General features: G+C 49.1%; 1 protein-coding gene across 19 annotated transcripts in view; it reads left to right on the plus strand.

The window, feature by feature from the left end:
• The window catches only part of FGFR2 (fibroblast growth factor receptor 2), a 101,481-nt gene extending 89,359 nt beyond the window's left edge, over positions 1-12,122 (plus strand). For 9 of the 19 annotated variants that reach the window (XM_026494285.4, XM_026494286.4, XM_026494288.4 and 6 more), the window contains 5 exons: positions 2,442-2,564; positions 3,110-3,180; positions 4,909-5,046; positions 6,636-6,741; positions 10,591-12,122. In XM_026494285.4, the coding sequence (XP_026350070.1) occupies positions 2,442-2,564; positions 3,110-3,180; positions 4,909-5,046; positions 6,636-6,741; positions 10,591-10,809 (657 nt within the window). In that variant the 3' untranslated portion in view covers positions 10,810-12,122. Of the gene's footprint in view, positions 1-2,441; positions 2,565-3,109; positions 3,181-4,908; positions 5,047-6,635; positions 6,742-10,305 lie in introns of all 19 variants that reach the window. The other 10 variants (XM_026494280.4, XM_026494281.4, XM_026494282.4 and 7 more) reach the window with 2 other exon arrangements.
• Positions 12,123-24,786: the final 12,664 nt, after the last annotated feature.

The raw sequence follows: 24,786 nt of genomic DNA on the forward strand, positions 1-24,786 counted from the left end.
TTCAAAGTACACTAATTATTCTTTTTACCAAATCCCAAACCAGTTCAATGTACTCCACGGTGTTAAACCTGAGTGGGTGTTGTTTTTGCTATTTAAAGCAGGCGCCAGCTTTCCCATCTGTAAAATGGGTGCAGTCATACCTATCTCATGGGTCGCCATGGGAATTTAATTCGATCAGCCATGCAGAGGCACCCATCACGGTGTCTGGGCCATTGGGATGTCAGTCTTCCTTCCCTTAGTGACCTGTGGATCTCTGCTCACTTAAGAAATGGATACCAAATGGTCTGAGGGCCCTAGTTATGTAAATGGTCAGCTCTGCCCTGGAAAACAGCTCCGATTTCTGCAGATGATGGGAATTTGGCTTGATGTTAATTATTTTCTTTTTCTTGCACGGTGGTTCCAAGTCTCTTACCGTCCAGCCCAGAGGGTGGGCGTTCGTGTCTGCTAGCGTCGTGGGATGTGGGAGGATGGTGCTCGACCCTGGCTGTCGCCAACATGATGATGGAGGTCACCGTCCTGGTATCTCTTGAGTGGAGCCCTCGTGTGTGGTGGGAGCCCAGCGTGTGGGAATCCAGATTCTTCTGACCACACAGCTTGCCAAATGCACAGAGCTCATGTCGGCAGGGAGCACGCCGCCGGGAGAGTTTGGCCGAGGGCTTGGAAGTTCAATTTGAAGAGGCCTCCAAACTCGGAACACGGCTCCCGCCCCGGCTGGATCCCCAGGCAGCTTCTGGGAGCGCTCACATTTCCTGCTTCCGTTTTGGCCGGCCACAGGCCTTCTTACTTGTGGGGTTTTCCTGCTCTCCCTTTCCTGGTCCTCGCCCATCCAGGGGGCCACAGAAGCGTCTAAAAACAAGGAATCGTGGGGCAGTGGGCAGGAAAAAATAATTGCTCATTTATTCTGCAGAGAGAGTGTGGCTTGCTCGCGGAGTCCCTAACTGCCACCAGCCCCATTTCACCCTTGTCACAGGGCTTGATAAGGCTCTCCTTCATCCAGTAGTTCCCTTTGCCAGGAGCCTGTGGCAAAGCATTTGGTAGAGAAGTTCGCTTCCTTAGACCTTGCCTTTTTCAAAAACAGGGGATGATGATTGGGGATTCTCATGACCATGTGTCATGATGAAACCTTGTGATAATGAAGTATAACACTTCACAGAAGTGTATCATTTGTAGAAAGGACAGATGGGGTTTATAATGACTAGACCTTTCTAGTCTGAAGAGCATCAGAACTATAAATTAGCTGCCCTGTAGGGAGCGTGTCTGCATCCTGCCTCCCCGCCCCCAGGTATTTTGCAGACCTAGGTGGGGCCCTTTGTGTGGGCCGGTGTCCTACGGGCCCCAGGCATGGACAGACAGGCGTTGGTCTTGATATAAGCGGGGGAAAGGACGTGGTCAGTTCTTTGAGAAACATAACTTGTGAGGAGCATAGCAGGTGCAGTAGGGCTGAGTTTGGAGGCGTGGAGACCGGTCAGGCAGGCAGTGCGGCTCTCCGTGGGGCTGAGGGTGGGCAGTGGTGATGTCCTGGGCTAAGTGTGGTTAGTGGTGGTGACTGAGTGGGGTGGACAAATCGTCGAGGCAGGTGGGAGTCTGCTGAGCACAGAACTTGAGAGCAGTGTGCACAGGATTCTGTTGTATACTTGGACCGAGAGAGAGACTGAAGGAGGTAAGAATTAGGGGAGCAGAGACCTTGAACTTGAGGTGCCAAAGGGATATCACAGTGGAAATGTCCCATAGCCTGTGGAAGATGACAGTGAGGGTGCCAGGAGAGAGGTTAGGAGAGAGAGAGAGGAATTTGCAAATCTTTTGTGTGTATCTAAGAACAGAAGCCCTAGGGATACGTGGAAATATACAGAATTAATGGGACATTTCTCCTATTTTGAGGGACAGGGGAAGAGAGGAACTAGATTGAGAGGGTGAGCCAAGACAAGGGATGGGATAGAACTCAAGGCGGGTGGTGGGGACCGTTTTTTAAAAAGGAGCATGAAATCAGCAGTGTCCGGAGCTGCGGAGGGAAACATTGAGAACGAGCTCACTTGGGTCTGACAAGAGGTTCCGCATACACTTTTGGGAGGGGCAGGGATGGAAACAGAATGTTTGCAGACGGACCAGGAGGTGAAGACTAGATACGGTGTTGGAGTTTAACCAGCTCTTCCGAAAGTCTGGCTGTAAAGGGCGGGAGAGTAAGTGTTGAGATAAGATAATCTAGTACGAGTCTCCTAGGAAGGACGCCGGTGTTTGTTGGTCATTTGCAGGTAAAAGAGAATTGGCTGCTTGGTGTGTCTTTGGTCTTTGAAATGATTGGGGCCTTTGGTTTTTTAGTTACTTTTAATTAGAAAAACACCAATTTTTGACTTAAGATGTATTTTCTGTCTGTGTCATAAGACGTGAGTATGTTTTCTCTTTATTCTGGAAACATTTTGAAATGAGTTCTTTCTTGATTTCAGTGTATTCATCGGGATTTAGCAGCCAGAAATGTTTTGGTCACAGAAAACAATGTCATGAAAATAGCAGATTTTGGACTGGCCAGGGATATCAACAATATAGACTATTACAAAAAGACCACGAACGTAAGTCTATGGCAGTGCTGTGGTGGAAGGCGGGGGGGTGGCACGGAATGTTCCAGAAGAAAGATAATAGGCGTTCATTCCTCTGCCCTTTATCCCTGTTCTTTTGCCATACTCTGGACAGACTTCTCAAGAAGCAAATTTCAGCTGTATTTAAGATACTTTCAGTAAATGCGAAACAGCGTTGTAGCAAGAATGATCGGCAGCCTCTCGGGTCTTCATTAGGCCCTTTGTCAAGAACTTCTCTAGCCAAGACTAGAGCTGGGGAGTTTCTGGGTTAAGTTTTGCCCGGAAGGTGGTCAGGCTGCGTCTGTGTGCGAGGGAGATCGAGGATAATGAGAGTCCAAAGAAATGGCATTTTCCTCATGTGCCCAAATGTGCCTCGTGCCCAGTTAAGTGTAGTCCCTGCTGGAACTTACTTCTGCCCTAACGACTGACCGGTGAAAATCATTCGTTCAGCTCTCCAATAGGGCACAGCCTGTCGAGCCAGCCAAAGTAAACTGGTTTTAATCTAGTGGTTTTTTTACCTTTCTTCCCCACACTTGCAGGGGCGACTTCCAGTCAAGTGGATGGCCCCAGAAGCCCTTTTTGACCGGGTGTACACCCATCAGAGTGACGTGTAAGTAACTCCCTTCTCTCTGGCTTCTCCCTCGGGTTGAGCTGCAAAAATACTACTGTATGCACCTTTCTTCAGGCTTTGGTGCCTGCTGTATTTCACACGTTTCTGGAAGGTGCAGGAGCCGGCCTTAGAAAGGACGGATTTTATGGTAGGCTGGTAACCAATGCGCTGTTACTTATCTGCCCAGCTTCAAAGTGCACGGGAGGCGTAACCTCGAACCTCCTCCTGCCAGGGACGAAGTGCCCCCCTCCCCCCCCACTTACGGATCTACGACTGCAAAGCTACTCTCTCATTTGCCAGGCCGTTGGCATGTTCTCTGCTCCCTGAAACAAGGAATTTTGAAGCTTTTCCTACTCCCCCCTCCCCCCCCATCCTAGGTTTGTCCTTGCAGGGAGAAGCTGAGCGGGGCCGAGTCTGCTCAGGTGATTTCCACGGGGCCCCCTTGTTCTGCTTATCCTTTGAAAAAATCCGATCTCGTCCTGGCACCCTTGGTGACATTAGAGAAATAGCGTGCAAATTCTAGAACAATTTCCAGTAGGATACACTGAAAAATACCGTCAGGGCCAGGCTGCAACTGAGATTTTAGAATTTGAGGTTTGGAAATTAGGTTGGAAGAAGTTACCCTGGTGGGAAGCGGGGCGGAAGGTACAGAGCATCTCAGTACCGTGTTTCTCCAAGTTCCTGTGAGTCTATAATTAGTCCAAAATAAAAAGTTAAAAAAAAAAATCGGTGGAGTTGTTTTTATTTACGTGAACAGGAGGCCCCCTTGGGGTAGGCCTGGAGTCCATTCTGTCGCGGCTGCCCCCCTTTAGCGGTCCTAGAGGGAAGGCGTGACGGGGCCTGTTTCTGTAGTGCGTCAGCCGCCTGCATCGTGCTGCCGCTTTTGCTCGACACAAAACCGGGGAGAGTTTCACTTCTCACCCCAAAGCTGGAGAGAGGCAGGAAGGGTGTGTGTCCAGAGCCACAGTGACATGGGGTAAATGCGGGAGTCTTGGCTCGGTTATCGCAGGAATTCTGAGTATCCTGAACGAGGCTCAGAAAGTCCCGCTGTGGGTCTCCACGAGGTCAGGTACCCACGGTGCCCTCAAGACGTTTTCAGTTTCTGTTGTAGGAAACTCATCTGGGGCACAGGATTCCTTCATCCTCATCCCAGCCTGATGCCCACTCTCTTCATGACCTTAGCGAGTCATGAACCGTTTGTGCTCTCAGATGCTCCAACGGGCCACGCCGGGCAGCTGTTTACCTGGCAGGATTGGCTTGCTGGCCTTATTCGGTCAACAGCCCATCCTGGTGGGTCACAGCCCCGGGGGTGAGGCCCAGAGGCCGGTGGACGAGCTGGACGGAAGCCCGGAGAGGTTTGCAGTTAGGAGCTGAGCTCCTCGCAGGGCTGACACTGCATTTCAGGACCAGTAACTTCATTTGAGAGGGTCAGAATGAAAAATCAACCACCCCAAATCTCCACCAAAACAAAAAAGAGAGGGATGGTTTCCCACCCCTGCTCTGTTGTCTGTTGATGGAAAATTCCACGGGAACATCCCTCACTTCGTCCTCGTTTGGGGAGAGTGCTCCTTTGGGGCAGGGAGGGGCCTTGGGATGAACTGCAGGACGGTTCAGGCCGCTGGTCTTTGAACTTGAGAAGTGAGTGGGTGTTTACTTTATTCACTGGGCACATTTGGGGTTTTGGGATTCAGGTGGGTTTAGTAACACTGTTTTCTCTCTTCCTTGCAGTTGGTCCTTCGGGGTGTTAATGTGGGAGATCTTCACGTTAGGGGGCTCCCCCTACCCAGGGATTCCGGTGGAGGAACTTTTTAAGCTGCTTAAGGAAGGACACAGGATGGATAAGCCGGCCAACTGCACCAATGAGCTGTAAGGACCGTTGTCCCCCCGATACCGAGCGGACCCGCCGTGCCTTTAACTCTTCTCCTGACTGACTTCGGCTTTCCCAGGGCCCCTGGCTTTTCGTACAGGCCCTAAGAAGGCTTACTGCTGAAGCTTTCTGGGCTCAATCCCAGGGCTGGGGTGGATGGCCACACTGACGGCCACAACTGTCCAAAAGCGAGAACACCATTCTGAGGTGTATGGAGGGAGCTTTAAGTCAGGGCATTGGGCTTCCCAGCCGAGGGCTTCTGACTTAGAGAGTGAGCCGCAGTGATCTTCCTGGGCTACCGTGCTGTGCTTTGCTATTTTCTCTCCTCAGAGGGACAGGGAAATAGATCTGGCCTTTGCTCATACACAAGTTAGAAAGCCATGGACCTGCCCCCACGGAGCGTGGGATTAAAGAGCCAGCACGGCCTTTCCTCACGGCTTGTGCCTGCCCCCAGCACAGCCAGTGGGCATGGGTGACACTGAAAATTGCTCTTAATAGATTGACATTGACCCCATTTCTTCAGAGCAAACTGGTGTCTAGTTACCTCTATTTTAGCCATAGTGGAGCACAGACAATTAAAGAATGTGTCCAGGTGCCATCCTTAGGGTCCCAGATCTGACTATAAAACCGTGAGCTGGCTCGAGAAAAACCTACCCCACACTTCAAGTGGGATTATGTGTGTTTGTGACATGCGTCTTGTGCAGTAGAATCAGTGCTTTGAAAAAGAGTCTCTCTTCCCAACCCCCCCTCCAGGATTAACTAAGAAGAGTGATTGTCCCGGAGACTGTGGTCTATTGTGTATCGTTTCATGGGGATTTTATATCCGTAATCCCATGAGTGCTTTTCCCTGTACAGTGGACATCTGATGAATGGCCACATTTTATAGTATATTATATAAAGGTATTTATTGTGCTGCCTGTCATTCCTATTGCTTTTTCTAATATAGAGGGTCTGTCGAAACCCATAATCAAGATAAGGCCTGGGACCCTAGGCCTATCCAAGAGTTAGTCAGGAAGTTAATGTGCAGCCCAGGGATGGCAGATTAATTCATAAAAACCTTACCTTAAAGTTGTGGTTTTCAGACTTCATTTTTTTTTTAAACTGAGGAACCTTTGTCCTCTGCAATCATTAAAATAAAACCCAAAGTGTCAGAAGAATGTGTAGCTGCTGCGGTCTGGAGCAAGAGCAGGGGGTGGGAGGGCGGGGTGTGCTGGGGGGAGGCTGGAGACCTGGTTGCTCTAAGAAGGCTTTTCCCGCAGCGTCTGAAAATGCGAGAAAGGTGTGATACCGCTGTGCTGTGTCACCGTCACGGAAACGCACAGTCAGCAGCAGAAACGTAGAAAAAAGTCTTTCTGATGGCGTAGACACTATCCTGAAACATTGGGGTAAAGTGCCGTCTTGTAGCTCAAAGTGCCTGTCAGAGGAACCAAGCAGTGAATTTTGAGGGAAAGCAAATAACTGCCTTCTAATTCGGGAAGTTCTGATACATTCTCATAATTTAGGACGTATCTCCCTAGGACCTGTTAACACTGATAGCCATGCCCCTAGTACTTACAAAATTAATTCACCAGGAAATCCGTTTCCCCAGATATATGATGATGAGGGACTGTTGGCATGCGGTGCCCTCCCAGAGGCCGACATTCAAACAGCTGGTAGAAGACTTGGATCGGATTCTCACTCTCACAACCAATGAGGTAAGAACCTTCCAGAACCCTGTGGTCCTTTCTTGGGAGGCCGGTGTGGCTTTTTCAATGCAACCTCCCCTGTCAGAGTCTGGGGTAGAGATTAGGGTCAGGCAGTTAAAATATGTGTTCCTGATTTTTCTCAGAACTGCATTTTGAGAGTTCTGACTCATGAAACCAGACCAAGGGCCCGACTTGAGGCTGCCCCTCTCTGTGGCCTTTGGGTGGTGGGTCCAGGCTGTGGTGCGCTGGACAGTGTGGAGGCGGAAGAAATGGTCAACAGCAGCATTTGGGTTTGTGCGTGAGGGGCTTGGGTTTCTGTGCTGGGTGGATTCTGTGCCCTAGTCATTAATGTAGGAGCCGCTGACGTTCCGTTACTGGTGGGCTCCATTGGAAGCAGTGAAGTTCTGCCATTCTAGCGCAGTCTGCCATGACCCTGTCCGCCATGATCCTGTCTGGTAATGGCGCAGTCCGCCATGACCCTGTCCGCCATGATCCTGTCTGGTAATGGCGCAGTCCGCCATGACCCTGTCCGCCATGATCCTGTCTGGTAATGGCGCAGTCCGCCATGACCCTGTCCGCCATGATCCTGTCTGGTAATGGCGCAGTCCGCCATGATCCTGTCTGGTAATGGCGCAGTCCGCCATGACCCTGTCCGCCATGATCCTGTCTGGTAATGGCGCAGTCCGCCATGACCCTGTCCGCCATGATCCTGTCTGGTAATGGCGCAGTCCGCCATGACCCTGTCCGCCATGATCCTGTCTGGTAATGGCGCAGTCCGCCATGACCCTGTCCGCCATGATCCTGTCTGGTAATGGCGCAGTCCGCCATGACCCTGTCCGTCATGATCCTGTCTGGTAATGGCGCAGTCCACCATGACCCTGTCCGCCATGATCCTGTCTGGTAATGGCACGTGGCATGTGGTCTCCATCTACGTGTATGTGAATGTACACACAGTTTCATGTAATGAGGGATTTGTGATTTTTTTTTTTAAAGATTTATTTATTTGAGATAGAAAGAGCGAGAGCGCCAGCAGCGAGAAAGGGCAGAGGGAGAGGGAGAGAGAGAATCCCCAGCAGACTCCCTGTTGAGCCCAGAGCCTGACGTGGGGTTCGATCTCACCACCCTGAGATCACGTCCTGAGTCAGAATCGAGTCAGAAGGTTAACTGACTGACCCACCCAGGCACCTCGGGACTTGTGATTTTTAAGTGAAAACTTAACACCTTTTGTTAAAATATTTTCTATAAAATATTTATAATCTGTACCAATGAAAGAAACGCTCTTCTGTCCCTCACTCTGAGTTTACTCACGGTAGTGCTTGCTGCAGCGCGCAGATAGAGTGGTCTCTGTGGTTGTAGAGTGTGTGTGATCTGAGCAGGGAAGACGATAAACGCATCAAGGTCGGAAAAATCCCATGAAAATTGTTAATGAACGATTTTGAGTTTTTTAATGAGTGTGCAGCGAGCAGTCTTCCTTCAAAGAGGAAAAAAACAAAAAAACTCCCCCAAACCCAGTTATCTTAACAACAACAAAAAGAGGTTAAAATTGCTGGAATAAAAATTATACATTTAATGTATTTTTAAATACATGTAATAGCTTTAGAATGATTTAAAAAAATAGTCAAATGTTGTGATATGAAGCCTTAAGCCAGCAACATTATCTTGTGCGTCTGCCTCTAGCTGGTAAAAGGAGAGATTGCGTTTAAATGAGTACAGCTGACCTTCCGAAGTTGAAAGGAACAGTTCAAGGGGAAAGAAAGCAACTTTCTTCTCCTGCCAAAATTGTTGTTTCTCGTGTGAGTTCCTTTAACCCTAGACTTGGAATCCACCGATACCCCTCTTCTTCCCCTATCAGATCTGAACATTTATGGCTGCATTTAGAAACTAGGAAAGCACTAATGTTCCATTTTAATGGTCCTAAGTCCATGCTCAATGCTCTTTATTTATGTATTTATATTTAAAGTGGGCCCATTCATACTGAAATTTACATCTAGCATCCTAACATAAAAAAACAGAATGCCATATTGTCTAACGGATATAAAAATCGAAGTTTCTTTCCTTCTGAAAATCATTACCATATGCTTGAGAAAAATGGTTCCATTTAGGACAAAATTTCATTTTTATCATTGTAAGCAAAAAGTTCTCTTTTGATGTGGTGGGCGTGTTTGTTTCCAGTTGTGCGGTTAATGCTGATGTTGTTGGAACTGACACATCCCCCCGTTCTCGGATGGGGACTCTTTCCCTTGCCAACGCTGGTGATGAATTATAGTGGTTTTTTTTTTTTTTTTTTTTTAATTTTTTTTTGGGGGGGGTCTTTTAACATGTAGGGTTGCCAACATTCTGCGGGCTCTTTTCTGATAACACTGGGGCTGGTTGTGCTGTGGTCTGCACTTTTTGCCTCCCCTCTCAGCAAAACCACACATCCTGGAATGTCACTGGCCTCAGGGTGTGGGAGCAGAACCACCCCAGTGTGTGAGCCTGGTGGTGGCAGCGAGACCCAGAAGTTCCTCAGTTTAGAAATCTTTCCATAGTTTCAGAGCGTCTGTGAATCTCTTTGGTAAAGGGTCAGATAGTAAACATCCTTTATTTTTGTGAGCCAGACTGTTCAGTTCTGCCATCAAGGCGAGGAAGCAGTTGTGGACGATATGTCAATGAGTGTGTCTGTGCCCTGGGTAAAACTTGATGGACCCTAGCATTTCAATTTTATATGAATTTTATGTCCTTTTATGCTAATTTTAATGCTACGAGATATTATTCTTTTGATTCCCCATCCCACCCCACCCCTTGAAAAATGTTAAAGAACATTTTAGTTCATGTTTCACAGCATGTTTTAACTCAGGGGCCATACAAGACCAGGCAGTGGGCTCTCATCTTGCCCTAAGTTGGAGGAAATGTTATCCTGGGTCCTCCAGTCGGCTCTCTTCCGCAGCGACCCCAGCAGAGGCTGTAGGGAACAGAAGAGCCCCTTTTTGAATTTCAAACTTTTCTTTAACAGTCCATTATGGATTTAACATACACGAGTACATCCGAGCCTTTTCTAAACCTGTTTACATTTTCAACTCGGAGAGCTTCTGAGAGTAATGAATTACATCTGTGAAATTACCCGCTGAATGGAGACAGATTCCCCCTAAATTATCCTAGAAACTGCAATAGTAAAATGTAATTCGTAAAATAAATATTCATGGTCTCAACTATTTAAAGGGGTCCCCGGAATCCATAACACCTTATAGTTTTTGTTTCTGTTTTTTCATTGTGCGGGGGCTCGGGTTTGAACCGTGTGCTCTCTCTCTCGAGGAGGCCGTAGCAAGCCGCTTGCTTGGGTCTGTGCGAGTGGACTGGAGTGCTCGGCATTTTCCCATTCCCTCCTTGCCTCTCGTTTATTCATGATGGATTGAAGAGTTAAGGGCAGCCTAGGGTCAATAAAAGCGGGGTCTCGAGGAGGTCTTTGCGGAGAGCTTAGGGTGGGGGGGTGCTGGGTCTCTGAGTCGTCAAGGGGTGCCCCGTCCTGTCTCAACTCCAGTAGAGCGCCTCGAGAACGTGCATTTGAAATAAAAGTCTTCTCTTCCCTTCTTTCAGGAATACTTGGACCTCAGTCAACCTCTCGAACCGTATTCACCTTGTTATCCTGACCCGAGATGAAATAAAACGTCTCTCTTCCCTTCTTTCAGGAATACTTGGACCTCAGTCAGCCTCTCGAACAGTATTCACCTAGTTATCCTGACACAAGGAGTTCTTGTTCTTCAGGAGACGATTCTGTTTTCTCTCCGGACCCCATGCCTTACGAACCCTGCCTTCCTCAGTATCCACATGTGAACGGCAGTGTTAAAACATGAATGAGCTTGTCCTTCTGTCCCCACACAGGACGGCACCAGGAACCTAGCCACACTGAGCAGGGAGGCCACACCTCCAGGAGCTTGTGGGCTCTGCTTGTATATATGGATCAGAGGAGTAAATAATTGGAAAAGTAATCGGCACACGTGTAAAGAATTTATACAGTTGGAAACTTGTAATCTTCACCAGGAGAAGAAGAATGTTTCTGGGGCGGACCATGGAGTGCCGTGGGCCACCACGCGCCCGTGACCCGCTGTGGGTACTGGCTGCGGACCGGCTGGACTCAGGGCAGACTTACGTTCTGCCTTCCTTGTGAATTTTGTAATAATTGGAGAAAATATATGTCAGCACACACTACAGAGCACAATTGCAGTACATAGGTGCTGGGTGTATGTAAATATATTCAAATTATGTATAAATATATATTATATATTTACAAGGAATTATTTTTTGTATTGATTTTAAATGGATGTCCCAATGCACCTAGAAAATTGGTCTCTCTTTTTTTAATAGCTATTTGCTAAATGCTGTTCTTACACAGAATTTCTTAATTTTCACCGAGCAGAGGTGGAAGATTACTCTTGCTTTCAGGGAAAATGGTATAACATTAATTTATTAACGAATTGGTAATATACAAAACAATTAATCATTTATAGTTTTGTGGGGTTTTTTTTTTTTGTTTTTGTTTTTGTTTTGTAATTTAAGCGGCATTTCTATTGCAGGCAGCACATCGGACTAGTTAATCTACTGCTCGGACTTAACTAGTTATCAGAGTCTTTGAAAAGAGAAAATATTTACAGAATATGACTAATTTGGGGAAAATGAAGTTTTGATTTATTTGTTTAAACTCTGCTGTCAAATGATTGTTCTTACACCATCAAAATGCCAATAGGAAACAAACCCGTTCATGAGAGAGTATTTTGTTTTGCTGTGCAGCTCTGTCACTGGGCCCATGGAACATTGAACTGGACTTCCCAAGACAAATGGTACCAGCGTTCTCTTAAAAAGATGCCTTAATCCATTCCTCGAGGATGGACCCTTAGTTGAGATGATAGCAGACTGCACTCCTCTCCGGCAGCTGGCCTTCTGCCCTGAGTTGCACGTTAATCAGATTAGCCTGTATTCTCTTCAGTGGATTTTGATAATGGCTTCCAGATTCATTGGTGGTAGAGACGCCTTTTAGAATCTTCACGTCTCATGGTAGAAATTGAAACACTGAGTTGTTCTGCTGATGGTTTGTGGAGACACTTCCATCTTTTTAAGGGATTGCTTCTGTCTAATTCTGGCAGGACCTCACCAAAAGGCGGGGCCTCATACCCACGTCAGACACAATGTTGCCACGTCCTGCGTTCTGTAGGAAAGTATCGTGTTTTGCTTTGGCAATACTTACTCACTTGGCCGTAGCCATGCAACATGAATGCAGATTACACTGATTCTACTTGTTACGAAATTGGAGAAAGTATTTAATAAAACCTGTTAATTTTTATACTGACAATAAAAATGTTTCTACAGATATTAATGTTAACAAGACAAAATAAATGTCACGGAGCTTATTTTTTTAAGACTCGTGTCTCACCAAATGGTTTCCTGTGCTTGGAGGTGTTGACTCGGTGCTGTTCGGTATGATCGCCTGAAAGGCGGAGCTGGGAAGGTTGGTTGTTGGCTACAAACCGGTGACTTGCCGCCGGGATTGGCCAGGACCAGCGGGACCTGGGACAGGTGGATCCGGTGGAAAATCAGGGGAGGTTGGGTTAAGCTCGGGCTCTGTTGCTTCCTGGGGCCCCTGAAGATACCGTTGTGTCTTTCCGGGCTTTAACTTCTAGAAAAGGAAATGGGGATGGCGTGGACGAAGCCTTGCCGACGGGCAGGTGTGTGGAGGATGGCAGCTGCTGTGAGAGGAGAGGTTCAGGCGATCGGGAGACTAGGGAGGGACCTTGCAGCCTGGTCAGGCTGGCTGCTTCATGACCTGCAGAGGGTAGAACTGGCCTCATTTCAGAAAGAAAGCTTGAACACATTTTAAAATAATTTGACCTATTTCCAGGCCACCAAGGAGCTGAAGAGGGAAATGGTGTTTGCCTGCTAACAATGTGAATTTATGATTCAAGGTCCCCTTTTATCTGTTTGCCACAGCCTCCGTATCGGAAAACGGAGACAGAAGTAGCCTGAGTTTGTCCAAACTTCAGCCGGGCTCTCAGAACCGTATGCTTAACTAGTGCCGTGTTGAGGCTCTTCATTGGGTTTGAGGCCATTAGTCGTGGGACGAGGGTCTGGCCAGCCGTTTGGAGGGTGGCGCACTGTCCTGGGGGTTCAGTGTTTGCCAACCTCCCACGCTACCCACCGTTTATTATCGGTAGAGCAGAGTTAGAATCCCACTCGAGATAATGTGACTTGAGAAAATAATTGGAAGCCGCTTTTAATCACCTGCGTGCAGGATGCGGATTCTGCAGCCCGCTGGGCATTTTCCCTGGTGGGAGGGCTTGCTGGTGCTGCGGGTGCGTTTGAAGCCAGGCTCCACGTCCATGCGCTGCTGCTCGGGGGAGATCACTGGGGCGCATTTTATGCTTTTGAGACTGAAGGGGCAGTTGATGGCTTTCTAGGAGACCACGTAGATTAGAAGCGTGTGCGGGCTGTTGGCCATTTGGCTTTGAAATTATTTGGAAAGATCTGACATCCAGGGGAAGAAGGCAGTATGGGGCATGAGAAGAATGAGAAATACTTCTTTTTGGAGTCCTGGCCCCAAATAAATAGATGGAAGCAGGGTGTGATAGGCTCCTGGAGCTTACGGCTTCCCCACCGGCCCCCCGACCAGACCTGAGGAAATTAGCTGGACCACAGTGTGTGATTGGCTCTGTGATGTGAGATCAGTTCGTTTACAAAGAACCAAGAGTCGCAGGCATCTCCGTGAGAAGTGGGTGGTGCTGCCTGGCTCTTCCGTCTCCAGCGGGGAAGGGTGGAGTCAAGAGGCTACCGCAGAAAGTAGCTGGTGATGGGCTCGGGCGGGCCGGGGAGGATAGGGGAGCCGGGCAGAGAAGTGGGGCCTTCTAGAGAGTTCTGTGGATTCCTTTGGGACTAGGTACCCTTCTCCACTGCTCAGCCTCTCCATCCCTCTTTACCTCAGGAAACTTCCCTCCATCGGGTCTTGTGGAAGGTTCCTTGATCCCACACACAGGGAAGTAAAACATGCCGTTACAGTCAAACATCTGGCAGACTTGAACGGCCACGGGTTGAGGACCCAACCACCGATCTGGAAACAAGAACTTGGTCTGTGAGCTTGTAATGTAGTTGAGGCTCCGGAAGGGTGGAGGGCTGAGATCTCCACTCCTACAGATCAGGAACGAGAGGTTCCCGGGGGTCACGTGGCTGGGAACGGTCTAAATAAGGCTGCAGCCTTATGCAGTAGGGGAGGAAGACACCGGATGGTGGGTTGAGACAGATTTGGATTGGTTTATTTCCTAAAGTTGGGCGATGTTGGGCAAGTCACGGATTCTATCTGGACTGTCCTTTCCTCAGTTGCAAAACTAGTTTATCACCAGCCTCGTGCTCTTAACAGTGAGGGCTACCTATAGGAGCTGAGCTCAGCTCTGGCAGACCATACTCTAAGTGTTCTAAGAATTGGGTTTTGTACACTTGTGATTTTTTTTTTAAGTATATTCACAAGGTTAGGCAACCATCACCACCATCTAATTCCAGAACATTCTCATTACTCCAAAAGGAAGCCCTGTACCAATTAGCAATCACTTCCCAGTTTCCTTTTCCCCTAGAGCCCTGACAACCATCGATCTGCTTCCTGTCTATGGATTTGCCTATTCTAGCCATTCTGGAGAAATGGAATGGTACCCTGTATGGTCTTTCGTGTTTGGCCATTCTTTCACTTAGCCTAATGTTTTCAAGATTCCCCCATTTTATAGTATCTATTAGTACTTCATTCTCTTTTTTTAAAAAAGATGTTATTCATTTATTTGAGAGAGAGAGAGAGAGAGAGAGCACGAGCAGGGCGGTGGGGGCAGAGGGAGAGGGAGAAGCAGCTCCCCACTGAGCAGGGAGCCCGACACAGGGCTCGATCCCAGGATCCTGAGACCATGACCTGAGCCGAAGGCAGATGCTTAACCGACCGAGCCACCCAGGTGCCCACTTCATTCCTTTTTTGCCAAATTATATTCTATTGTGTGGAAATAGACAAATTTTGTCTTTTCTGTTCATTGGTTGATGGCCATTTGGGTCTCCACTTTGTGGCTGTTCAGAATAGTGCTGCCATGCACATTCCTGTACCAGTTTTTGTGTGGACACACGTTTTCATTTCTCTGGGGTGCACGCCTGGCAGCGGAATTGCTGGGTCATACGGTCACTCTGTGTTTAACCTTCTGAGGAACGGCCAGAGTGTTTCCAAAGTGGTCGCACTGTTGTACATTCTCGCTAGTAACGTAGGAGCGTTCCAATTTCTACGTGCCCTGGCCAACATGTGTTATTGTCCATAATTTTTACTATAGCCATCTTGGTGGGTGTGAAATGTCTTCCTAAGAATTTAATAGCTGGAGAGATACCATTCCGATCATGAATCAAAGATATAGAAGACCTTACTGGGTTTTCTAGAACAGAATACTTCACTTCAAATAATCGGCAGGCTTTTGTGCTTAGAAAATGGCCAAGATACCTGAGGGGGCTTCCGGGGAGCCTCATGGAGTGGAGGGGCTGAGAGATTGATCATTCTCATTTTCTTCTTGGTGGAGAAAGGAAGGAAGCTCTAGCATGTGATGCCAAGGAATGGCCATGCTTTCCGGCTGGAATTCTGAGTATGTCTCTGTCCCACGTCCCCAGTTTTACGCAGTCCGGTGAGCTTGAGCGATCCACTGGGACTGATGAATGCACCCCTACTTACGTATGCACATCGGAGCCCTCCTCATCCAGACTGCGTTTTGATGTTATTTATTTTTTGATGTTTTTAAAGATGAAAGCCAAGTTTATCTTCTCTCACATTTCATCCCCAGGAAGCCTTGAAATGACTTGGCGGGGCACAGACTGCAGAAACCTTCCACGGCTTAAGTGACGTTCTGGAAAGGGGCCCCTCTTGTGTCCTTTCTCCCTCAGGGTTCTGGGAGGTTTTGAATGGCTGCTCAAAATTGCCTCTAAGTCCGGCTCAGAGGTCACACGAGGTGCTGTAGAACGAAGACAGTGGCTATGAGAACGATCAGTGTTGACCGTCACCTTGCCATTATCTAGGGATGTTGGAAATGAAAGGTTGTGGATTTCTTCTAATTTGCAAAACTGGATCCTGGAGTATACAGCAGCTGAGTGACAGAATTGGGCTTAAATACATATGCAGATAAGTGATCTTTCCTCCTATGGCTCGGAACACTGCTTCCTTCTGGGCCCTGTCTTTTTAGAGTCTTTCTCTGTTCTAATTCCCTAGTTGAGACACTTAACCAAACCCTAAATGAGTCCCTTTCAAGTCAAAGTCCGCAGCACCGTGTATTTGGAAAGGGACAGAGAACACCTACGGATTTGTAAATTAAGAATAGAGGAGGAAACTATTCTTATTCTGTAAATGGATGACAGATTATCTCTTTCTCAAATGATTGTTGAATTAAATGAGATTTTACCTGGGAAGCACTGAACACAGTGCCTGCTACGTAGCCCTCAAATTTTTTTTTTTAATGATTTTTTATTATATTATGTTAGTCACCATACAGTACATCCCCGGTTGTAGCCCTCAAATATTAACAGCTGTTTGTTTATTTTTTTAAAAGATTTATTTATTAGGAGAGAGAGAATCTCAAGCAGACTCCCCACTAAGCATGGAGCCTGACACGCGGCTCGATCCCACAACCCTGAGATCATGACCTGAGCTTAAACCAAGGGGGGTTTACCAAATAAACAAAAATCATGTAAGTTTTAATTCAAGGAAAATGATCAAAAAATTTTAAAATGAAATCATGCTTACAACATTCAACCTGTTATGTTCCCCCTTTAAACAAGAATTTGCTCTATAAACACTGCCAGGCAATGCCCTGTCTGGGCTTTAAGGGACAACTCAACAAGTTAAGAACTGTATGGACCAGGCTGCTGAATGGTTGGAGTACCACGGTCTGAAAGGCAGACCAGAACAGAAGCAAGAGTTCAGGAGGGTTTTTGCAAGGGAAGCTCCTTTCCAGCTCTGCCTGTGATGTTGTTACGAGCAAATCCAAATGGGTTCCGTGACAAAAGGAAATATCACGTGGAAAAAACAGGAGGCCTGATGCAGTCTTCTCCCGGGATCGGGGTTGTGTATTGTTTAGGGGCGGTCCCACGGAATCTTTGGGAATTGTGAAATGAACGTAAGTTACCCAACAGGGTTGGAGAGGCTGAAAGACGCTCTGTTCCATGGGGGAAGTTTGTTAAGTGTTCTGGTCGACTATGGGCATATCTTGTTCCCGCAGCAAACACCAGGAGAGTAGAAATGGGAGAAGATGGCTGGATACTTGATGCAGACTGAGAGCTGCCCTTTCAAAATATGCTGTGACTTGAGTGGCTGCCTTTTTTGGAAAAAGGCTAAGTGTGCACACACTCACCCAGTGGGAGAGGAAGTCAGCACCTAGTTTCCTTCCTGGGATGGTCGTTACTCCCCGCGAGACTAGCTAGCCCTTTGGTTGCTTTGTATTGGATTTAGATTTAACCAGGGGCGCCTGGGTGGCACAGTGGTTAAGCGTCTGCCTTCGGCTCAGGGCGTGATCCCGGAGTTCTGGGATCGAGCCCCACATCAGGCTCCTCCGCTGTGAGCCTGCTTCTTCCTCTCCCACTCCCCCTGCTTGTGTTCCCTCTCTCGCTGGCTGTCTCTATCTCTGTCAAATAAATAAATAAAATCTTAAAAAAAAAAAAGATTTAACCAAAATGCAGAAGTTTCTGGTTTATGGCTGGCCATCAGCCACTAGCTGCCAGGGCTGTGAAGGAAAAAGGCAAAGTGAAAATATTAAATCGCAAAATGGGCAGTGATATCCCTGGGTTTGCAGGTGTGGTTAGTGGGAGAGCTTTCCTGCTCTTGAGTAGATCGGGATGGACAAACGGTGGCCCACAGACCAAATCTGGCCGACCATCTGCTTTTGTACTGCTTGTCAGCTGTAAGAAATCTTTTTACATTTTTATTTGTTTTTTTATTTGTTCATTTTTAAAGATTTATTTATTTTAGAGAGAGAGAGCTCGAGCTGGAAGGGTGGAGAGAGAGGGAGGGAGAGAATCTCAAGCAGTCTCCCCATTGAGCAGGGAGACCAACATGGGGCTCGATCCCACAACCCATGAGATCGTAACCTGAGCCGAAACCAAGAGTCAGATGCTTAGCTGACTGAGCCACCCAGGCGCCCCTGATTTTTACATTTTTAAATGGTTGAAAGAAAATAAAAAAGATATCTTGTGACATATGAAAATTACATAAAACTTAAATTTTAGTGTCCATACATAAAGTTTTATTGGAACACCGCCATGCACGTTCATTTACGCATCGTGCACTATGGTAGTGCTGTAACAGCAATCGAAGAGTTTCGACGGAAGCCGCGTGGCCCAACAAGGCCGAACATATTTACTATCTGTGACCCTTTACTGAAAGTTTGCTGACCCCTGGTTTAGATAATGACACACCAGTTAGAGGGTTGGCTTCATGCAGGTGGCTTGTGGGCAAGGACAGCCGCAGATAACGAGGTTCCGAAAATGGGCAACGCATTCGAGAATGGGGTCCATTTGAAAGAGAGGCCTGGGGGTGTGGATGAAAGTCATGAACAACACCCTTTGGCAAAGCTGGGTGTTTTAAGATCCTTTGGAGGCGGTGAGTGGCCAATGTGATGTGTCTAAACGAGCCTTCCTGGCACCGTTTCTCCCCTGGAGCGTCATGTAGCAACACGCCCAGTGCTCCTCAAGACAAGGTTGACCCAGAGATCCGCAAACCGAAGGCTGAATAAATAGTGTGGCTCTTCCAGAAGGAGGGAAAGGGAGAGGTTGACATTCGGGTTTGAAGGATGCTCCTTTGGCAGGAAGTAAATCTGATCTCTTCCAGCGAAGGAACACCTTTGTGCTGTCACACCGTATTCCTCGGCAGGGCTGGGAACACCAAGTCCGGGGGCAGGATGACCCCTCATCTCGTTAGCCGGGTTTTATTTTCCACCACCCTGGTGTTCTTGTGTGCAGTAGGATTTTCATGGATGAGATTGGAGGCACACGTCCTTGTCCAAACTCTTCTCTGAACACAAAGGCCCATCGCCGGACGGATCATGTTGGGGCTGCCTTAGTTTACCTGCCCACACCCCCGAGTATGACTTCTATTTGCTTCCCAAGAGCTGGAGCTCAGAACATTTCTAAAGGTCAGGCTTGACCTGGCAGGGCCACTTGCCCCATACATCAGCATGCAACTCCCCCACGTAAGCAGATCCGGAAAAAATCTACATATGCGATCCATGCATACAGGTAGTGGAGACTTGTAATAAAAATGCGTGGATCTGGTTTCAGCTTTTCCCTTGTCTTCTGAATGAGGGGTAAAGCAAATCAAACACGAAACCATTATTTTTCTGACCCGAAAGCAGGTGAGTTTAGTCAAGTGCAGGAGACAGAGATGGGGGGGGGGGGAGCATGGGTGTGCGTAGCAGCTTGGGGCAAGCCGAGCCTCCAGCAGATCCCCAGGGTGAAAGCCTAGACCCTTTGCAAACACTGGGACAAGTGTGAGGGAGAAGGCAAGAGTGTAAGTGGTGTTCCCTGAAAGGTACACATTGTTGGCCTGGCCTGATTTACATGGCACCTGTGGACCCAAGGAGAACCCGAGAAGGGGCCCCTGGGCAGCGGCCGGGCGGGTACGTGTGGTGGCGTGCGTGTACACAGGGACCCTTGTAGACTCGGCTTTCACAGCTTTTCAGGGCAGTAAGAACATTCAGATCCCCCTGGTGATTTAGGATCTCCAACGCGACTCGAGCACATCTTCGGAGAGCTCCGATCAGCCCCTCACCTACAGGAGAGCGAGCCAGCTATTAAGACAGAAGGGGCCGGTCTGGATGGTTCCAGAATTTCTTCATCATTGGATGAGCTGAGGGTCTGGCGTTGGCATGGAAGGGGGCCTGGAGACTTGGGGAAGTGACTTGACGCTGCTCGCGCCTAGCAAGTACCTTGCTTTGATGCAAATCCTGTGGTCTGGTTGTTTTTGCTGAGTTTGAAGGGTTGGAGGTTGGCAGGGAGTGTCCCAAACTACCAGCGCCCCCCCCCCCCAAGAGTTCTATTAGCCCGAGCAGTTTCCTTCTCAACCCCTTCTCTCCGGCAGTCCACCAGCCCCCCGCCGTTCTAACCTCTCCTGGCCACCCCGCCTCCCCCACCCTCGCAGGTAGGAAGGAACATGGAGTATCTTTCCCCCTCCCTTAAGAAGTCTGCCTTCCTTGTTGCCTGGAGCCGTGGCTGCTGGATACAGCTCCAGTGATCAACACAGAGCACCATCTGTCCTGCAGGCTCAACGGCTCTCCGAGTTTGTGCAGAGGGAGGCTCTGGCGGAGTGTTTCACTTAGTTCCCATGAGGCAGGTGTTCTGACATTTGGCAGAGCCAAGGGTCACGGTGCATTCTGGAAGTGTGTAGTCAAACCCTGCTTCTGGGGGAGGAAAGACAATTTGGGTAGAGTTGGCATTGGGTGAGGAGAAAGGGGGCGAGGACCTTCAGAAATGGCTCTGTAAGCCACTTGTGAAGTCGCTTTGTCTGGGACAATTTCTAGGCTCAGTCTTCCAATCTCGACCGCACCAGCCAGCCCCAAGTTATGTGCTATGGGCCCAGCCCTGCACTAGGGATGGAGGGTGTATTAGTTATTAGTCATTGTTGAAATAGGCCTATGGGGTGTTTTATTTTCCTGTGGCTGCTGTAAGAAATGGCCGCAAGCTTGATGGCTTCACGCAACAGAAGTCTGTTCTGTCGCTGTTCTGAAGACCGGAGTCCCACAGCAAGGTCTCAGCAAGGCAAGAATCTATCTTTGCTTCTTCTAGCTTCTGGTAGCCCCAGGAATTCCTTAGCTGGTGGCTTGTCACTCTGTCTCCGTCTTCACGTGGCCTCTTCTCCTCCGCGTGTCTCTGATAAGGACACTTGTCATCAGACTCAGCAACCACCACTTGATTCAGGAGGATCTTGACTTGAGACCCTTAATTGAATGATATCTGCAAAAGCCCTGTGTCCCCCCAAATTCACATTCACAGGTTTCAGGGGTTAGGACATGGACCTACTTTTGTGGGGGGCTCTACTCAACCTGTGACGTAAGGGGAGGGCGGGATATGGGAGCCTTGCTGGCCCTCTCACATAATGTTACGATCAAGTCGGCAGAGAACAAGGCTGGAACTCATGAAATAATTTGCTGGGCACTTCCATTTTATTCAAGAGCTTTCTGGTGTGCCAGGTACTGGCTTGATGAGAGCAGTAAGACCCATTCCCTCCCTGGCCCTGATGAGAAGGGAACTCAGCTGCCAGGGGCGGGGGAAGGGTGACTTCGGAGCACCTTCTCACACTTGGCCTTCACCACACTCCCTGAGGCATGGGGTCACTCGGCGTGCTCACAATCACACAGTTGCCACAGGGCGAGCCGGGATCCATACCCCGCAGGCCGGATTCTAGATCTGGAAGCCTTCTCCACACCCGCATCTCTGGGAACTGCCCCACAGTCAGGCCCTCCCTGATGGGGTGACCCACACCCGACTTTCTCAAAGGATAGAACCTGCTGAGGAAAGGGACCTAGGTCAGAGGAACACCCGAGGGTCATTCTCCAGAGGGCAACAGCAATAGGCACCGCCCCCCCCCCCCCAGGAGGGAAACAGTGAGCAAATCTGCCCACGTGAAGGTCAGTTTTTAAGGACGAATGGGCCCCTGAGCTGACTGGGGCAGACCTCAGCCCAGGTCTCCGTGGAATGGGAATGGGATCCCTTGTGCTCCTCTGAAGGTGGAAGAGATTTTGCGGGGAGGGTGTTAGGCATGAAAACTGAGGGTTGAGGGCAACGTCATGTATGCTGGGTGGTGACCACAGCGAGGCTGTTCTTTCTCCCTCTTCTCCTGAGTCTGTGCTTGTCTTAGCTCAGGCAGCCGAGACAAAGCACCACGGACTGGGCGGCTTAAACAACAGAAATTTCCCACTGTTCTGGAGGCTGGGACTGCAACATCCGGGCTTCCGCTGATTCGGTTTCTGGTAAGAGCTCCCTTGCTTGCTTGTCCATGGGCGCCTTCTCACTATGTTCTTCTATGACCTTTTCTTAGTGCCTGTGCAGAGAGTGGGGAGAGGGAGAGTGGGAGGGAGCTGGGGGGAGAGGGAGGAGGGAGACGGGACGAGGGAGAGACAGAGGGAGAGAGGGGGAGTGCACTCTCTTCCTCTTCATCTGAGCCCGCCAATCCTATAGGATGAGGTCCTTACCCTCGTTTACCGTTAATTAGCTCCCTAGAGGTCCCATTTCCAAATACAGTCACATGAGGGAACAGGGCATCAACGCGCGAGTCTGGGAGGGACACAGTCCAGTCCATAGCAGCTCTTGTCTCCCCCTTCCTCTCCTTGTCTTCCTGGCCTCACGTCCAGCCCTCAGACGTTGTCCAGCGGAGATACGAGGGGTGGATTTCTCCTCAGGCCACCGCCAACGTTGTCTCTCCAAGCTGGCGGGGTGGCCTCGGAGTGGCCAGGGCTGGCATCTCCTGTCCACCCTCCCTGTCCAGAACACAGGGAGGCCCCCTGGCCTTCAAAGGGGTGAGGAGAGGTCACAGTGTGGCCAGGCAGCCTGTCCAGTGGAGATCGGAAGCCAGACTTCAAAGCCAGCTCAGCCCTTCCCAGCCAGATGGTCCCGGGCAAGTCGCTCGGTCCCTTTGAGCCTCAGGTTGTCTTCTCCAGCACCAGGGCAGTAGTCTAAGCCCTGGCCCCGCCTCCCCGGCACAAGAGTTGTCAGGTAACTTTGGGAAAGCCCTGGAAAGGGGCAAAACACAGTACACGTCTAAAGGGTAACTGTGAGCCTGTGTGTAAATAAATAAGAAACCCCTGGATCTGGGCCACAGAGAAGGTGGCTCTGCCCAGACCCAGGTTCATGTCTGGGCTTCGGGCCCAAGGGAGCCGAGTCTTGGGGTGCGGTCAGGACACAGGCCGTGGGCCGTGGCTTTCTGCGGTAGAGGCGGCATTGGCAGCCCCTCCAGCTCCTTCTGGTTATTCGAGGCACGTGGTTCTGGAGAAGAAGCCCAGTTATCGCAGAGCACGGGGGACCTGGGTTTCCCCTGGAGACACAGGCCGCTTGCTCTGTCTTCTCTGATCCCAGGGCGCTGCAGGGATGAGGGGGGCCCTGTAGGCATCACACAGACGCAGAAGGTATTCTGTTTTCTCCCACATCTGGGCTTATGAAAGAAAATGCCATCAAAGAGAAAGGAGAAAAACTCACTTTCTTTTCCAGGTAACGAATCTGATTTGTATTTAAGGGGAGTTACGTCGGAGGGTGGGCTACTTGGCTGAAGAAAGTCCTTCAAAGCTACAGGATGTGGTCCCGGATTGGGTTGACCTCCCACTGCGGTCTTTCTGTGCCAGGGCAGGTGTAGAAGGCACGGACGATGATGATGGCCCGGGGGTTTTTTTGGTTTATTTAATTTTTATTTAATTTTTTATTATGTTATGTTAGTCGCTGTTTTTTGTTTTGTTTTGTTTTTAACACAGACGCTCATGCCTTCTGTCGATTTGGGTCCCTAGTGCCTAGAAAAGGGTAGCGTTTCCTTACAGACACCAGCCTTAGTTGACCCTGACCTCCTACTTGCTGTGTGACCTTGGGTAAGATGCTTAACACTGCTGAGACTCTCTCTCCTCATCTTCAAACATAGACAAAGACCTGGACTTTGTCCCAGGGCTTACTGTGAGGACGAGGCGCGGTGGTGGAGCAGAGATGCCTCCAGAAACCTTTGTGGGATCCATGAGGTGGGAAAGCAGGTCACCGTATCCCTGACACCTCAGTGTGACTTCAGCACGTCAGCGTCTTCCTTCCTCACAAGAAACCAGAGGAAACCTGAGGGTAGTATAGAGGGCCTCATCTATCCGAATTTGCTGTTAGCTCAAGGTTGCCTCTATGTTCCAGAAAATACCTCTTACTCATTGAATGGTTTCTCTCAGCCGAGGGCTCAGAATCCTAGGCTGTAGCAGGACGAGCCCTGGGAGCGCACGTTGTCCGACCTCCTCATTTCAGAGAAGGGGGAGTGAAGGCCCAGAGAAGGCAGGCGGCTGGCCCCATGACACACAGCGGAGTTGGTCAAAGACCTAAGACAGGAACCCACGTTTCCTGACTTCGGGTATCAAGACAGTGAATAACAAATGTGTCCTCTCTTCTCTTTCCTTCTCATGATGTTGAAATTCTGCCATGAGAGTGGCCAGGCACAGCCGAGCACAGGTCTCAAACAGAGCTGGGCAGTGTTTGGCCTAGGCTGGGTTTAAAAGTTTTTGGAATTGATTTTCAAGGTGGCAATTCAGAAGATTGCACATAAACATGCATATTTCAAGCTTCTCTTAGAAGGTCAGAGACTGGTGACATTAGCACCGCGTGGTCACATCCCTGTGGGTGGATTTGCATTCGCTGCCTTCAGACCAGGCCCATGAGCTCCACCTGGTCGGCCTCTTCCTGGCTGGCCTCGCTGCTGGGCGCAGCCGCTGACGCTCAGAGGGGCTCAGAGGGGACCTGAGGCTGTGACATCTGGATAGAAGTTGCTGATCCGGCATCGTCAATTCTCCCAGCTCATCAGACATCGAGTCCGGACAACAGGTGGCTCCTATATTCTGTCTCTGTAATCTCGACCCGTTAACCTGACTGCGGATAAAAGCAAAGGCAGTAAGACGTCCCATTCCGTAATGGAGTTATTTCTCTAACGTCCGTTTGCAAACTGCAAACTTTCCAGAAGAAATTCTTGCTTTCTCTCCCAGCTGACCTAGTTGTAAAGGAAAGTCTTATTTTCTTAAGGAGCCGAAATCTTGCTGGGGCGGCGGTGTGCGGACAGGCCGGTCAGCGTTTCCATTAGGAACGCTTTCCTGGGCTTTAAAACCCAGCCATAAAGACGTGTTTTGGACAAAATGGGCCCTCCCCCAGTGGAACCTGGGAATCTTTATTTCAAGGACACTTTCAAAAGATCTTTCACTCTTGAAGTGCAAATATGTGTGGCTTGCGGCTCGCTCGACCGTGTTTGGGGTTTGGATTTTGCTGGATGACATTTTTCCAACCTTGAAGTTTCAAGCCATCCTGTCCTATATTTATTTCCAT

The sequence above is a fragment of the Ursus arctos genome, unplaced genomic scaffold, assembly GCF_023065955.2.
Source record: "Ursus arctos isolate Adak ecotype North America unplaced genomic scaffold, UrsArc2.0 scaffold_7, whole genome shotgun sequence".
Lineage (NCBI taxonomy): Eukaryota > Metazoa > Chordata > Mammalia > Carnivora > Ursidae > Ursus > Ursus arctos.